Source organism: Triplophysa dalaica, chromosome 9 (assembly GCF_015846415.1).
Source record: "Triplophysa dalaica isolate WHDGS20190420 chromosome 9, ASM1584641v1, whole genome shotgun sequence".
Classification (NCBI taxonomy): Eukaryota; Metazoa; Chordata; class Actinopteri; order Cypriniformes; family Nemacheilidae; genus Triplophysa; species Triplophysa dalaica.
Genome location: NC_079550.1, coordinates 15,976,728 through 15,995,243, shown reverse-complemented (window position 1 = coordinate 15,995,243; position 18,516 = coordinate 15,976,728). Strand labels below are relative to the sequence as shown.

The 18,516-nt window shown below is 38.2% G+C and overlaps 1 protein-coding gene across 1 annotated transcript in view; it reads right to left on the bottom strand.

Moving 5' to 3' along the window:
• Positions 1–18,516, bottom strand: part of nlk2 (nemo-like kinase, type 2) — a 60,814-nt gene that overhangs the window by 6,638 nt on the left and 35,660 nt on the right. Inside the window, exons 4-8 of the mRNA XM_056756907.1 lie at positions 15,055–15,161; positions 13,641–13,726; positions 11,718–11,927; positions 8,899–9,000; positions 24–110 (exon numbers count right to left, since the gene is read on the bottom strand). Of these exons, the coding sequence (XP_056612885.1) occupies positions 24–110; positions 8,899–9,000; positions 11,718–11,927; positions 13,641–13,726; positions 15,055–15,161 (592 nt within the window). The remainder of the gene's footprint in view (positions 1–23; positions 111–8,898; positions 9,001–11,717; positions 11,928–13,640; positions 13,727–15,054; positions 15,162–18,516) is intronic.

Below are 18,516 nucleotides of genomic sequence, written 5' to 3'. Positions count from 1 at the left end.
AAATTATATCCTACAGCACTCACTGGGTCAAAAACCAACATCCTGCAGAGAAGGTGAACGGCCTCATGGGTTGCTTGACTAGATAGGGTATACAGGACAGGAAGTGAAGGCTGTGGAGACAGGAAAGGGCATGATTAGTGCTTTATCCCATGCACCTTCATTTTACATTCACATCATAGAAAAAGACACAGTCGTAGTATATAAATTAAAGGTCCAATGTGTTATTTTTTGGAGGATTTATTCACAGAAATACAATATATCAGACATAACTATTTATATAGTTAAAGACCCTAGACAATGAAGCGTTATTGACCCTGATTATTAACCTTAGAATGAGCTATGTTTATCTACATACTCCACAGGTAACCACGGCATGGAATTTACCATGATGTTTCTACACTAGCCCTTAATGGACAAGCTGCTCTACAGAGCACGTTTCGTAAATATGTTGTTGAAGAAGCGAAAACGTCACTACATCTTATTCCTGTGTCAGCCACCGTAGTGCTTTGAAAGGGAGGTAAAGTGATCCATTGGTTGCAACCTCACCACTAGATGCCACTAAATTCTATACACTGGATCTTAAATACGAAATGCACAAAAAATGTATCAGCATAGAGAAAGAGTGACAACATGCCTTTGAAACAGTCCACTCTTAACATCAATCCAAAAATACATATGACTTCATCAGAAATGTCAAACCTTGTCCTGTGACCCAGCGGCCAACAGCTTCACATAACCGTTTCAAAAACGCTAAGTGTTCTGCACAGCGGCAGAGAATCGGCTGGCCAATAGCCGCACGCTTATCTGAGAATGTGGGACAGTGGAGACAATGAGCTGGGTTATTTTTAACCATGTCTAATTATCTCCTCGACCCACCTTCTTCCCCCCACCCCAAGCCCCCTAGCCAACTCACCGAAGAGCTGATTGAAAAAGCCCACCGGTAATTGCTTGTTTTCCCTGGTTAGGTTCTTTGAGCACGGAACAGATGTGAGTCGTCGCTGGTGAGTCAACCTGTAAAATGCGTTCAGTGTCATACTGCTAAAGGTGAAGGCGTGGGGCAAAAGATAGAGCAAGAGCGATGCATGGGGTGCAAAGTTCACAGTGATGTCAGAAACTATCAGAGGAGAAGGACCAATAAATGTCAGAGTAACCGTTTTATTTCTGCAAGTCGATGTTCTCGGCCATAACTGAAACCACTGAAGTAAACTATTAATATACTTAATCACTTCTTTTTGCACTTATTTATTTTTTACTAATTTTATTTTACTTAAATAGGTATTTTCCAAATGATATAATTATTCTTTACAGACACTGCTCAGCTACAAAATCCGGTAACACTTTAGAATAGAGACCAATTGTCACTATTAAGTATTAATTATTAGCATCTTGGCTGTTTATTAGTACTTATAAAACACAGATTTTGCATCACCATATTCTGCTTCCCTAATCCTACCCCATACCTAAACCTAACAACTACTAACTATTAATAAGCAATAAATTAGGAGTTTACCGAGACAAAAGTCATAGTAAATGGTTACTATGGTATTAATACCAAGAATTGGACCTTAAAGTGTGACCCAACATCCTAGCAACTCCATAGTAACACTATAGAAACCATCAGAACATTTCAGCAACTGCATAGCAAACCCCTGGCACCCTCCCACAATGCCCTGCTGCACGGGTCAAGTCCCGCTTACTTTTTCTACCAAGGCACACATACCAACCGCTAAGCCACACGCTTCCGAACAAATACAATGGGAGCTGAAAGAATTATTAAATGAACCAAAACAATGTAAATGATGGGCGTTCAAATTCTACCACCATAGACACCAAATGAGTCACTCCATACCAAAACCTGTGTCTATGATATTAGATAAAAATGACAAGATTTGCAAATGTGGTTAAGGTGATACACACAGAGGATGAGGGTAAAAAAACAATCCTGATGGAAGTATAAAGTAGTGTGGTGTATGTGACAATTTGTCCAATTGTGTGTGTGTTCTCATATTGTATACGTAAGTGGTGTGATTGTGTGCAGTCGTATTATTTAAGGATTAAAGGGGAATGTGCCTTTAGACAGTCGAGGGAGGGTGAGGGCCTCTCCCTGTCCCATGATTCAAAGCTCAATTAGACAAATGTTGAGTCAGGAGGGTAGACACATGACATCATCACAGGCTTTCAGTCATCCCAGGCATGCATGCAGCTCATAAACGTCCACCCTCACATTTCTGACACAGGGAGTAACAGAGCGGAAAATATTTGCTACTTTCAGTCCTGGATAGGCTTGTAGAGCCAGATTGACCTAAATAATATTTCAACATTTTAAGTGAACTAAAGCATTGTGATGGCTTTCAAGGGAACCATACCAAATAATTTGTTTGTTATCAAAATTTAAATAATATTTTAACGTTTTGTAACAATTTCTTCATTTATTTGTTTACATTTACGCTTTTGGCAGACGTTTTAATCCAAAGCGATTTACATTGCATTATACTATTCACCAGTTTCTGGCAGGCGCTACTGTAAAAATGAACCTTGCTTAAACTTCCGGTGAAGCGGCCGAAGTAGTGTATTCAGTAGTGTATTGATAACTTATTCTGATGGCACAAAATTAAACTGTGATTAATATTTTGAAATGCAATACTCTTGGTTTCATGTGGAATTCTATAAAGAAAATATTTAGAAACTGATGCACTTGCAACCAGGCAAAGCTTATTTCACGTCTTAAAAAAAGATTTACAAGGATTCTTTACTATATTTTACCGAATTGTTGTCAAAATCTATTGAAACTACATTTCTCATCTGATATACAGTAGCTATTTCTTACACTTATCATGTTTTAAACAAAACGTAGAGAGAATGTTTAAAAAGGTATAAGGCAGGTTTAGCACATGATCTTTAGTATAATGTTTATCAGATTAATGGCCAGCTTTATGATATATGCACACATCAGTTCACTTTTATATATAAAAAAAACGATAATTTACCATTTATTAAAACTAAAAAATGACCTTTTTCAAATTGCTCATTGGTTTAAGGTCACAACAACAGAATCAATAAAGTTGATACATATCTGTCGTCAAGTATTAAAATCATCATCTATTCCTATATAAAGTAGTGGACAGTATGCTGATCTAGTTTATAAATAATGTCAGTGTGTAAATTCACATTCTGCTGAAAACGAATGACTTGAAATTACGGCATAAATGCAATTGTTACCATTGAACATTTGTTTCTAATTTAGTGCAATCCCCGGGATCCAACCCATGACTTTGGCAATGCTCTAACCACTGAGCCACACGAAATTTTGTTTGTGATCGGTTCAACAATTTTAGTGACACTGGTTTAAAACATGTTTATTATATATACTTGTTGTCTAAGATGTGTTTGCTTTTGCAGTGTGAACACAACAGTTGTGATTTTCACCATCCTAAATTCATATCGCTATTTGTTGGTATTCATCACATCAGTATGAATAAGCTCTTACAGTGTTACTTTAAATTTAAACAACTCAACACAAGCCCGTACAGTGTCACCACAAGGTTGAGAAACAAGCTCCAGCTTCCTGCGAGGCAACGTCCACGTGACCCCCGACCGCCCGTCTGGCCCAGTAACACTCTGCAACAGGTGCAAACTGCAGCTTTCCCCAGCCGGCTCAGAGCCCAATCCCTTCTAAATAACACAACCCCCCCGCTCTCTGCGGCTGTGTGGTCCGGGCCATCTCTTCCCAGCATCACAAACAAGCCATTGATCATCCTGGCAGCAAAACAACACAAAGCCCTTCAGGCCTGTAACTGCAGGGCCAGCGGACCCCACAACACCTGGGAAAGGGCCAAGTGAGGACAGACAGGTGGATAAGACTTGTCTGTTTGTTTGTTTTGCAGTTAGCCTGGACAAAAAAAAAGTCAGGGTTCGTCTCCTACGGGCACGAAAGTTTAAAAAGGAACAGGCCATTAAACCACAAACTGACAGATACGAAAGTGATTCTGCAGAACGCTGAGGTGCAGAGACAGGCTTACTTCTGTATAATCTGACAGGGAGATTTGTATAAATCCTGTGTATGTTCTTGGATAAAATCAAAAACCAACTCAAATCAGGCAACACAAATGAAGATCTTCATACTTGTTCACTGAGAAATAATCCTAAAAGTGTATTTCGTGGCACTGATTCATTTTGATTTAGTTTAGAAAAGATACAAAGAAGCAGCAAGAGAAAATATACTATATCAAAGAAATATTCTTTGAATACGAGCCTCTTATGCATTCAAATGTGTTTGACACAATCTACATAAGATATTATTTATATATTTAATGGAATGCAAGACAAAAATGCCTGTGAAAATAGTAAAGTGTGTGTTACTGTACATACATTATATGTGGAAATTGGTGAATGAGATACACTGTGACAAAAATATGAAAGAGAGGGCGGAAGGGAGAGATCAACCAATAGGAGACTGGCGTTTTAAAACGGAGTGGCACATCGAGAATAACATTCATGCAGGGCAGCGGTGTAACTCTTGCACCTCTTAAAACAGACGGGCAGGATATTTGTTTCTTAACGCACTTAACGCTGGTTTGTGAGCTGGAATAGAAAGAGAGCTCTAAGCAGCGTATCTCTCGGATGCACTCTGAAGCTCAAACTAATCTGGCTCTAAGTGTTAGAGTCGATATGGTGAGGATGAACCCCAGATGGATCTTATTTCAAAACAGCCCGAATCAGATCTTCTCTATTTATAGGCCAAGAACTGGACTGGGGGTATAAGTGCTTGAGGTCTCCCACATTTAACAAAAACACATCACTCACATGTTTCAAACCTATATGGGAGGTTTGACGATAGTAAAAAGATCATAAGAAAAGATGATGTTAAGCAGTGAAACCGGAAGAAAAATGGTCATATAATAGTTTTACAACATTTTTTATAGTATTATATGACTGCTATTGTCATTTTTCCTATTGTGGTAGTCAATGGTGGCCAAAAAGAGTATGGTTTTAAGCACTCATTCACATATCTTTCTCTGTTTTCATTAGAACAAAGAAATGTATACAGGTTTTGAACAACTTGAGAGTGAGTAAATGATGACAGAATATTTGTTTTTGGGTAACTGTCCCTTTAAATCTGAGAAATCCCAGAAAAGATTTGTAAATCCCTTCAATTAAATCATCATGAGTAATGTAAAAAATATTCTATTTTTGCAGATTTTCTTTAGTAGGCTGCTTGTATTAAAGTGATACTTCACCCAAAAATGAAAATTCTGTTATCGCTTTCTCTTCCTCTTGTAATTTAAAACCTGTATGACTATCTTTCCTCCGCAGAACACCAAAGAAAACCGGCACCCATTCACTTGAATTGGTTTTGTGCGCATACAATAAAAGTGAATGGGGGCGCATGAAATGATGATAGAATTTTCTTTTTCGGGCTGAATTTTAGTGATTTTTTGTATTCCTTTAATTAAAAACTGTTTTGAAGATTACAAGCAAGAGTGTCGAGCATTCATTCAAAACATTCAAGTCGTGGTCATTTCCAATCATGGTTTTCTTCTATTTCTAAAGTAATTATAAACAGGACAGGCTTTAACCAGCAGTTTTCCAATATATAGAGTCTGCTAAAGTGTCTGTCATAATAACTACACACTGGTGGTAACATTGTGCTGACAAAAAAAATCAACCATCTGTCAGCAGGTGTTGTCGAGTTTAGATGGAGCAGACCGTCAGGCAACACGGCCCTTTGTGAATTAAGTTCACACATCTGCCCCTGCATACACAATACTATTGCATGCTAGGGCCATCACGCACAACCCTCTTAAGCCATTAAACACTTTCCCATTCACTTCATTTCCTTTGCTGTCTACAAGCCCTTACAGTAAGCCCCACCATTACCAGTGTCATCACTTTCTTACCCGAGTGTGTGTCTTGTGAAAGTGTGCAGGAGGAAATCTGATCTTTCATTCTCAATGTTCTTTCGTTTGGTTCTTTCGTCCGTTCGTTTGTTCTCTTATTTTTTATTTCTACCTCTTTCTTTCTTTCACTCCCTCCCTCTCTTACATTTTATTCTTTCTTTCATTCATTCGATCTTTCGATCTCTACCTTAATTCAGCCGTTCGGTTTCGTTCTCTAATTTTTCTTTTTCTTTCTTCCATTTTTACACTCCCTCCCACTTTCCCTTTTTACACTCGCTTCATTTCTCACATTTTCTTTTTTTTTCGTCCGGTTCGTTCATTCTTTCACTTTTGTTCACTTATTCTTTCTCTTTCTTTCATTAATTTTTTCCTCTCTCACATTTTTATTCCTCTACCATTCTCTCTCTCTTTCTCTCTGTTTCTTTCTTTCTTTTTTACACTCCCTCCCTCTCACTTTTTACACTTCCTCCCTTTCTCACATGATCTTTTTTTCGTTCATTCTTTTGCTTTAGTTTCCATTAATTTCTTCTCTTTTTTTTCTTTCTTTCTTATATCTTTCTTTCTTTTTCTCTTCCGTTCGTTTCCCTCTCTCACTTTTTAATTATACTAGCATTTTCTTTCTCTTTAGCACTTTCACCCCCTTCGTTCTCATTTATTCATCTCTCTCACCTTCTCTCTTCCACTTTCTTCTTCTCATCTACCACTATAGGCCACTAAAAGCTTTCTCTCTTTCTAGTGATGGAGAGAGCCTTGCAAAATTAATAGAAGCAGTGGAGGCAGTCGAGTTGATTTTAAGACTCAGTCCTCTTTTTAGATGTCTGTCTCGCTCTTTCTCTTTTTTTTCAATTTGGACAGACCTCTTTATTTATTCTTCCATCCCAAGCACTCAGTCAAGCCCTGAGTGATTGTCTCTATCTTGAGCACGGGCATTACAGCATAACACATATCACAGCGCTGTTGAGAACTATGCTGAAATGCCTCTTGAAATCCTCCTGCCAGACTCTCTGGAGATCCTGCCTATTTTTTCGCTCAAAAACGTTCTTGATAAGCTCTTTACCTTCTCATAAGTAGAGGTAGAGGTCTGGCACCATATTTACCTCAGTCATACAGACTCCGCCGGCAAAGCCACCTGACCACTCAATCTTTAATGCCTTCGTTTCTTTAACCTTCACTGCATGGAATGGTGATCAAAATCATTGTTAAGCAAAGACAACGAAATAAATTATCTGAAAACCTTAACTGCACACATTAAAATAAAAGTTTTGGAGATACAAGCTTTCCGTCCGACATCAATGTTTTGAAATGAAAGTTTAGACCATTAATATCAAGATTAATAACCAGATAACCACCAGATCCGTATTTTGTATTTACATGAGCGCAAAAGCCACATATTGCCGATAGTTTGTTGCATTAGACAACAGATAAAGTAGCACCTACCAACAAATTGGCTTTTCATTCATTCAATCTTTTCTTATACTTTCATTTTGCTATTAACCAACTAGTTCAATGTTATTTAGAGAATGTATGAAGTCTTTACAAACATGACTAGAAACTGAGACTGAATCTATTTGCTTACATTTCAACAGTATTTTTGAATTTTACAAAGATCTGTGTGTTTTGTACTGAATTTCTAAGTAAACACGCTCTAAGAAATAAAGACATTAAGAGGCTGTGTTACATTCCATTTTATAAAGTTATCATATAAACATTTGATGAATGTTTTGCTCAAAGCGTGCTCTTCATTTCAAATAAATGCCTTGTGCTTTATATTCAGTTTTATGATGCTTTGACATTCATAGTTCTGCTGTATAAAATGTACTGAGGATTTACCTAAATGCCATGAGTCTGATATTCAATCTATATATCTATATATATAGAGCCAGGTGCATATATATATATAAAAACATTTGTTCAGACACGTGATCAGACAGATGAAGACAGGTGACCATGACTACGACCCCCAGACCCAGTCTTCTGTCTGATCTCCCTCCACGTAACAGGAAGCTCTGCGATCTACATGATGAAAACACCACACACAGAAGGCAGCGTAGAGTGACAAGGTCAGCCAAATGTCAGTCTGAGTGAATGAGAGGGGCATGGAGTGTGTGCGTAGTTGGCTCATTGGTGGTGAATAGACCTAAATTGTACCTCCTCTAATCTAACAGGTGCACGGCTGTGTGTAAAGATGGCGTGCTCTTTGGTGGGCAGCCAGGCATCAGGTCGATGCAATGCAGGAAGCAGAGGTCCACAACCCCTCCTCTGCATTTCCTGTTCTCACCGGGGTATCGCCTTGTCAGCGTAGCTGTCTCGAGCTACAGAGCCAACACCCAGAGCCTATCTCACACACATACTCTCGCACAGGGTACAGCTGACTACATATGCAAACCCGAAGGAATTTCTCAAACGGGACGCCAAAGTCACTTTGACACAAAAATGTGCTCGTAAAATGTATGCATCAATGTATCAACGTGATACAAGTCGAAATCATGACAGTCAACTAAGAAGAGCTGCTTGCACCACTGTACATACAGTACATCAATAATAGCCATGATGTTCCTCTCTCTCTCTTTCTCTCTCTCTCTCTCTCTCTCTCTCTCTCCCTGCTCTCATCAACTGATCAATTCATCTGTCAGTGGATACGATGGAGGACAGGAAATGGAGACTACAGGAGATAGTCAAAGCGAGGAGCCCTGAGCGAGCCAATCGCAGGGAGTCCTGCAGCAGCGGCTGACGGGAGATTTCTGCACTCCGGGGGCAGGACGAGCGGCTCGATTCCATAAACAAGGTACACGATCGGTCAATAGGTGCCGTCACTCAGCAGGAACAGTCTGGTCGCCATGGCAGCGCCACAGGGCCTGCTTATAATCAGGCTTCCTGGGACCGAAAACATCAGTGCGAGCGAGCGCTCGCAAAGTACATAATCTGCTAATGATTCATTCAGTTTGTCATAACTGGTTGTGTGGTTTCCGAACACCGTGTACCCGTATGATAACAGACACACCTGTTTGTGAGGGCCTCTCAGGATGTGAGCCCTGGCCCCCTCGCACGCCGTCCTCATGGCCTCTAAAGATGGAGTCCCCAGCAGATCTGTGATCAAGTCCAGCTGTTATGTCAAGAGAAAAAGTATAAATAGTAGTGAAAATAAAGCTGTTATGCATAGAGAAAAAAAACAGTAGGATAAATCGAAAGAATTTTTGAAGCCACATAAATAAACACTTTTAAATAGCAACGGTTCTGTGATTTGGGGGGTGAACTCTTATCATATTAATGTACATTTAAGGGATAGTTCAACCAGAAATACAAATTCTGTCATCATTTACTCACCCTCAAGTTGTTTTAAATCTGTATACATTTGTTTGGTTGGAAACAGAAAAAGATATTTAGAAGAATGCTTGACCACCACTGACTACCCTAGTAGGAATAATGACTTTATATGTTTTTGTTCTGTAAATTACAAAAGATGTAAAAAAATGTAGGAAAGCAAATAATTCTGGGGCACTTTTGACTCCCATTGTCATTTTCCTGCTATGGTAGTCATTGGGGTCCATGAATTGTTCGGTCACAAGCATTCATCCAAATATCTTTCTTTGTGTTCATCAGAACAAAGACATGTTTACAGGTTTGTAACAAGTCGAGAGTGAGTAATTTATGACAGAATATTCATTTTTGGGTGAAGTATCCCTTTAAAGCTGCAATTCGTGTCTTTCTACACCATCTCTGTTTGAAACATAAATTACAGGTCGCTTGGAGATTCTTTTTTTATACATGGGTTGAAAGCAAATTTTGTCAAACTGCAATTTCCTTGCACGGCTCAGAAAATAAATCATCATTATAAGCTTACCGTTACAAATCAAGGCAAGGAGACTTGCCACGCCGATGTTTTAAGCACTTGCTCAATAATAATGAATTTTTGTTCATTTTAATCAAAAACGTTATGCACTGCAGCTTTAATATTAAAAAAATATCCATACCCATAACCATAAATGTAAATGAACACATAACAGGAATTATTTCTATAATATTGTATAAATAATTAAAATTTAAATAATTGTATTTTTTCAAATAAATAAAATAACTATTTGCATTACAGTACTTGTATTACAACAAACAGTATGATGTTAATACTAGATTTATAACACTAGATTTATAAACATAAAAATACAAGTTTGTGCTTCTAACCAAAAATGCAGAGAAATCAAAGCCTAGAAATGTGTTCTGTACGTAAGCAAACCCGAGCAGAATCACATTCGAGTAAATCAAATTCTTTACTGGAGAGAATTAATGAGCCTTAAAGGGAACGTCGATGTGCTGTCTGTGCACATTCAGCGCTGTGTGGATGAGATACACACACACACACACACACACCGAGAGGAACAGCAAGTCCCAGAGTCTGTGATACACTGCAGGGGAAATATGAATAGAACATATGGCTCATAATCTTCTTTGTAAAATACTTAAGTAATCTTACTTCTAAGAGCATTTGTTACATATGCTCTATTAAACACCACACAGATTGAAAACAACGGGGATTGGATACTAATGTTAAATTCTGGTAAAAATAAATATTGAAGTATTAATTAAGTTAATTGATTACATTACAGTTCTAGTTTTTATGTTTGTCATTTCAAGTTTTAAGAGAAAAAAAATATTTATGAGGGCATATCTATTTCCCAATGTATCCATCCATCTATCCATCGTGGACCATTAATATGAACAACTCTTATGTAGACACCACGCTAAGTAAAGTGACTTTTCTGGCTGATCTGCCATCCTAAATGCTCAGAAAGCTGAGCTGAACACATTGAGGATAATTACTGTGGCTGAACGTAAAGTGTTATTGCATCTATGTCATGTTTACGAAATGCTGGAAATAAAAGAGCGAGAGACATCGCTGAAAGTGTGAGCGCTAGAGATATTTTGCCTGAGCAATGATGGTGTCTGTAATGTTTGCTGAAAACAGGACAGAGGGCTTCTGGGTCAGGGTTGTACTGGGGTTTCAGTACAACAGAGCCTTGAGCTGTCCCGATGCTCGCACGCTCTCTCTCTCTCTCTCATAAGCATGGCAGCAGAACATTTGCCAAAAATACAGTATGTTTATTTCTGCTTCCACAAATAACGTTATTAAAGCCGAGCATGCATGTACTGTATAACACAATGGTCTTTTCTTGTATTATAGACGGTTTCGAAGCAATAACATAAAAGAAGGTTAGTGGGCATGCAAGCTTTTGAGGCACAAACTTAATTTATAGTACAAATCCGCAAAGAAAAGAGTCCCTGTAGATTATTTCTGATAACAAGTTACACAAGGTATTTCAGGCAGGTCTGGGTGAGCATTCGCTTATAGATAGAATGGCTCTTTTGTCCAGACACAATTTTTAGCAATTTTACGTGTGTAATACATCCATGGGCAATTTATAACACAACAAAAACACATAATCGCGCCATATGACCCCTTTAAAGGGATACTTGAGGCAAGAATCAAAATTTCTCCATGTTTTACTCATTTTTACCCTCAATGGATCCTAATTGAATTTAACTTTCGTCTTATAGAATAATGCAGACGGAGCTATAATGCCACGTATCATTTTACATCCAAATGATTATATAATGTAAAGCTAGACAAGGATGACAAAACAAAAGGATGCTGCGTGAATTGCGTTAAATATTTTAACCTTGACCGCCCTTATTATTAGTCACTAGCCAGAACGATCAACAAACACAGACCTGACGTTAACTTCGGGCCAGGTGTGTGTGTGACACTCCCGTGGAACCCTAGTTTGTTTTCTCCGTTTTGCCCCAGGATGTTCTTTATGTAAATACCTGTTGGATGGGACTCTGAGCCTGGAACAAGATGCGTCGCCCAAGCAGCTCGGCAAAGATGCAGCCCACAGACCAGATGTCAATGGCGTTGGAATAGTGCCTGCTCCCCATCAGGATCTCCGGCGCTCTGTAGTATTGTGTGACCACCTCCTGTGTCATGTGACGCGACTCGTCCAGCTCCTCTACTCTCGCCAGGCCAAAGTCACAAATCTGTGCAAAATGAAGGATTATTTACACACTTTAATGGACTTTTAGATATTGGTTAAAATATGTGTCATTTTCATTATAGCATCACATTATGAAATAAAATAATTTGAGAAACAAATAAAGAAGGAGTTGTAAACACAAGGCGCAATTTTAAATCAACCCAAGGTGAAAGTACTCCTGGGTAATAAAAGAGAAAAATAGCACTCACAAATAGCACATCATGCATTACTAACAACCGACCAAAGCAACTCCACACAGTTCATCCCAACGGTTTCATTTGACCATAAAAATATATCCACAAAGTCAAATGTACAAGTTTTTCAAATTAAATATATTATGTTCATCCTCATTTCAATTCCAACATTCTTCCAAAAATAAAAAGTGTCCTCATAATGAATAATGAGGGGAGAAATTAACATATATATTATATAGGTTTTTATTAATCAGCAGGGATGTAACAATATCAAAATCTCTCGCTGCCACTGTGCGATAATACGACATGTATTAAGTCCACCGTACATTATTTTTTGCAATATTTAAAATGATGACTTTTTTTAATCATAACTGTTGCTCAGAGGTATGAGTTATAGTACGAGATGGGTCAACTGACCTAAAAATCCCTTTATAAAATAAAATAATTGCACAAGATGGACCTTGACAAATGTAACATCTATCATTTTTTCTAACTGTAAGGCGCAGAAGATCTATCGTTTCATACAGTCATGTGACCACGATAATATAGAGACAATTGTGCTACTGCGATAACACGATATCAATAATATTGTTGCATCCCTATTAAACAGCCTACTGTAATGTGTTCTTCTACTGTATGAGTACACGATTTAACTAAGGAGTGACAGATATTTTGAATAGCAAATGAACACAAAACAACAATCGTCTCCTCAGTACTCCATATAAATAGCTTTTATGTTCTTTTTTAAACTCAGACACAATCCTGACATGAGAGGTAGCACAGCAAAGACAATTCATTTGAATATTACAAAGCTTTAAAAACACACACAGTTAACACAAAACATATGAACGTACATAACATAATTATTTCCTCAAAGCAGCGCTGAACCTTAATTAGACCCGAGCGCGTTTGATCCCAGGACATGACCGTCAGATAAGGTCTGGCACGTCAGAGCTAAAAGAAGAGAAATGCTCTTCCTTTTCGGAAATGGGGATTAGGGACTAAATGAACCAGCGCATACTAAATGATTCCCTCTCTGCGGCCCAACAGAATGATCTATTCCCGCTCTCCCCTCGAGCACATTTCTCTCGCTGTTCAACTCAGCACGCACACGCACGGAGACTTGCTCTCTTTTTCGTTCTCTCTTTTCTATATCTTCCATATCTCTCCAGTGTTTTCTATTGTGCCTGAGCTCCCTCTATGGGAACCAAATTGAAGATTTATGCCAGGAACCGAGCAGATGAATCAATCCCAAGGGGGTCCTGACCCCCCGGAGCCAAAGATTGTGTGTGTTAGTGTGAGTAGGCAGGCCCTGTGGACCCAGATTTGAGGCGTCTCTGCCTCTCTACAGAAAGAAATGAGTTATAAAGCTTAAAAAAACAACAACAACAGAATTCATGGGCTATAGTCGGGGGTTATATTGTTAAGGCAGCAGGGCGGCACAGACACAAAAGAAGCCGGTTTGAAAGAGAGGAAGGACTCAAAAAAATGGTGAACTACACGACGAACAATGACTAGTTTACCTTAAGTACACAGTTGCTGTTGACCAGAAGGTTACCAGGTTTAATGTCTCTGTGCAAAATACCAGCCGAGTGTAGATACTTCAGTCCTGTGTAGACAACAGATATAAAAATATACATCAGACCGCCATTTTGGACACACACTGTAATGCTTTGAAATGTAATCCTGTTTACACAGAGCACACTTTGGAACCAATGTTTTATTCATTATACTATAGGGTGTAACATAGCGTTGTGTATCTTTAAAACACTAATGTGCGCATTGTTTGCGACACATGGTGGGAAGAAAACGAATAATGTGCAACCATAAACAATAAGTAGATTCTAACCGCACTTCCTGTTGAATTGTTGAAGGGAGGGTGGGATGTAGCCAAGATTAAAGGAAAGGAAGTTGTGTGCGTTATATGCACGTAGGATTTTGGAGAAGACTGACAACTGTGCGTCTGACCACTGCGGATGTGGTCAAAATAGATTTGAAATGAAGGGGTGAGGTAAGAATCTGTCTGTCCCATACAAGACGGAAAAACCCAAAAATGTGTCTTAGAGAAAGTTGATGTATGTGGTACTACATATAGGAAGGCTGTTTGGTCAAATTTGTCAAAATGTTTTTACTACAGACCTGACAAAACTTTTTACTCATTGGACATTCAATTTCAGTCATTCACATTTATGTTGTGCAATAATGTTTATTCATTTTTATGTTTGATATGTTTCTAAAAATGAATGCATGTATGCGCAAGTTCTTATAACTATAAAATTGATATTCATAGTACACAGACATATATGTGACCCTGGACCACAAAACCAGTCTTAAGTAGCATGATATAGCTAAAAATACATTGTATACATTGTCAAAATGATCTATTTTAATTTTTTGTCAAAAATCAATAGGATAGTAAGTAGAGAAAATGTTACATAAAAATATTTTGTACATTTCCTACTTTAAATATACAAAAACTTTAATTTTGGGAGTGGAAGCCACAAAATCTCTAACAAAAGTGCCCGAAGACATGCCAACTCACTAATGCCCGCTCTTTGAGAATTGCCCACTCAGATTTGGTATCTATGTAGAATGTCTGCTTGTCTTACAACTTTATTGGCGATTTTCTCAATATTTTGATGTTTTTGAACCCACAGATTCCTAAATTTTAAACTCGTCAGGTATGGCCCTTTCCTAACAAACCATACATCACTGGAGGTTTGTCCAGGTTCACATATTATTTAAACACAAACTTTTATTCAGCATGCGATTAATCACGATTATTCATTTGACAGGCGTAATTTTATAAAATAAAATAGTTTTATTAATTTTCTATTAGCTACATATAATTACATACATATGACAGAAACTATATATATAAATATCCTTATTTAAAATATATAATTAGATAGCAAAGTGAACTTGTGTGTGTCTGACCTCGCAGGATCTGGTAGAGAAAGACTTTGACGTGATCGGAGCTCAGGGGCTGCGGAGACACGATGATCTTATGAAGGTCACTCTGCATCAGCTCCGTCACCACATAACTGCAGTTAGAGCTATGTCAAGGGAAACAATCATGCCAAAAATAACAGCAGGAAGTTCAGATACAACAGCAACCCTCCACATGATGGACAGTATTATCACTCATCTGAAAACCGTTGATGGAGGAGGAGGTCAATGGGAAATAGGGAGGGGGCATGAAGAAGATTGCATTAAAGAGACAACCTTACAACTTAGAGCTAGTATTATCGACTAACCCTTCGTCCATTTCAGCCATTCGTCCATTTTCATCCATGTTTTTTCATTAAATGTCAACACAGAAGTGATTCTTCAGTTAAAATGATTCACTAAATTCATGAGTCATCACTCAATAGTCTTCTTAAAAGTCACTGCATGCCACGAATATCTAGTAAAATTTAGTTTAGCACAGTTTTGGGACACAGTTTTTGCAATTTCAGACATTTTAAATAAATGATTATAATACATAACTCTTTAAAGGGCCAATTCACCTATTAGCTTCACAGAAAAATAAGATACACTTACTTTCTTTTACACAACACAAAATAAGATATCAAACAACATTGAGTCCCCGTGACTTCCATTGTATGTATACAAAACCATTTTTCAAAATATCTAATTTTGTGTTCCATAGTAGAACGTAGTACAGACTTTGAAGAACATGAGGGTGAATAAATCTTTACAAAAGTTTTTTTTATGGGTGAATCATCCCTTGAATGTAATAAACTACTTTATTATAGTATCCTAGTATATTGATGTAGCAAACTCTTATTTAAACAATTTGTGTATTGTTTAAAAGTTTTAGTCAATTTAAAAATGTAATAAAAATTCAAATTTAAGTAAAAATTTCAATAAAAAAATATGCACAAATTATTTTATATTTGAGCTAAAAAATGGGTTGATCTAAAGGAAGTTTTCTTACTACATAAAGAAGGATGTTATTTGGATCCTTTTGCTTGTCTCTATTCAATGACTATTAAGAATACATTTCAGTTTTTGAACACGTCCTTGGTCTGAACTTTACTTTAAAATGGTAATTTGTATTTTGCATAAACGTCACCTGTAGACACACATCATGACTTGCTCATTTTCTAAAGAATGAACCAAGAGCGATAATCCGGACCAGAGCTACCAGTCTGTCAAAACAAACAACTTTAGCAATCAACACATACGAACACTGGCTCAACATGTCTCCTGTCGGTAAATACAGCGACGGAGAAAGCGTAGGCGGACTTCCTGGCACAGACAAACTGCTTGTGATCTTCCTTTAATAAACACACAAAGACCAGCCGCTCTATGACACCGGTCCAATCGAGCGTTTGCTTGCACACACGGGTCAAGAGACGTACAGCATAGGACACAGGACCCTATATGAGCCTTGATGGATTGAGATCCGTGGAAAAAGCCAATGCAGTCATTTACACTGCAAGTGAGTCAGCACAGAAATAGAGAGAGAGAGCAAGAAAAATTAGAGCTGAGCATGCATGATTGCTTGATCGACTGTCTGCTTCGGGTCCTCCCTCCCAACCTCTCAGCATTTACAGTGACATACAATCTTCTTCCACTAGAAATTCTGAATGAAACTAGTTTTCAGCTACAAGAGTGTCACAACTGTTTCATCCCATCCTTCACTGCAATTGGCACAAATGTTTGAGATCTTAGAAGCTTTTTTGTGACTGTTTTATGGGTGTGTGAGTGGTGTTAAAACATCTATAGACCACTTTGGAAAATGTAAGCACTGGTGCAGAAGAACTTCCGATTTCCTTTTTTATTTCATCTTTTACATCTAACATATATGCAGTTTTCAAAAACTGAAACAGGAAGTTGTTCTTGACCAGCATTGTTTACGTTTTACAAAGTGGTCTATTACTCTATGGAGTTCCCATAGCTCATATGGTGGAGCTTGAAAGTAGAAACACAGCAGATATGAAGGATCAAATTGCATTACTTTCTACGCAATATGACTGATGAATTTCACCCATAAAATCCCATTCACCTACACTGAAGAGAGTATGCAAGCAACATTGAGAATATCATAGGCATGAAAATTTTATTTTTGATTCATTTGACCAGTAGATAACCACTGAAAACTGTCTGAAAATTACCCAGAATGCCCTAGTCTGAACACTGCACGGGCAAGCAGGTCTATTGATGTATAAAATCCCCAAATAGGTCCTTATTGTAACACCATTCTGTTACTACTTTTTACGATGTATTATATTGGTCTTATGGGTTTAAGCACCACATTTTCTCCATCTTTTCTTGCCTGGATTTTCCATGCCCTCCCTCTATCAACAAAGGTAATATCTGTTTAACAGCTCTTCATGGGGTAATAGAAGATCACGCCGCAAAAGGCCAGTATCAGGTCTTTCCTGTTCACTTGCCACATAAGCTTTTCTTTTTTTATGAGTAACTCAGTAATTCTGAGGAAGTACAAACAAACCATTAATCTGGAACCACATTAACCAGAAGTTAACCAGGTCAGTATTATTGTTCTGAAAAATGGGTTACTTTATTACTGAAGCACGACAGGTAAGAAATAAATGACACATGGTTAAAACTCGAAAGTAGACCTGTTGGGAGCTCAAAGCAGACCTCGGAACGATACGCGATAATGGCATGAGAACAGAGGGCTTTTGTCATGTGCCTAATTACCCTCATGCAAATGACGGCTATGCTTGATTGCTTCACTCAAATGCAAATGACACATCCTTCGAGCTCGACTCTAAAGCTGACGTGGAAACGCACACACGCGGGATCTGATCTTGGACTATAGGGAGAAAAGTATGTGGGACTAGCTTGGTTCTCTATGGCCTGTGACTCTCTCGCTTCCCGAATTAGAGTCGAACCCATGTTGTTGGATCATCGTGCCAAATAGCGCAGCTTGACTGTGGGCAGAGGTGGAGAGGCACCTGTGGATTAAAGCTTTTTCCTCTCTCTCTCCAGCAGGATGACTAACTGACATTAGAGAGTTTTAAAAGGAAGTGGATTATACCTACTAAACAGTTACCATGGTGACAAGCAGGACACAAGCTTACACCTGCACATAAAGGGTGACACGTACACGCCCTGTCTGACGCATCGCAGTATATATGTTTTTAATGTAACACATAATAACATATTATATTGTTCAAGCGTCTCCCTCTTTTCTCATTTATCTCCGCTGTCTGCTTTAAAGGGATAGTTCACCCAAAAATTCAAATGTGCTGTTTATTTACTCAACCGCAGGCCATCCGTGACGTGTGTGACATTTTGACTTGAGTAGAACAATTTTTTGGGAAAATACGCAGCCCTCTGTGCTTTAAATCAAGGGAGTATATGAGGGGCACCAGTCTATGAGTTCCTAAAGCACATAAATCCCAAAAAACATCTCCTGGCGAC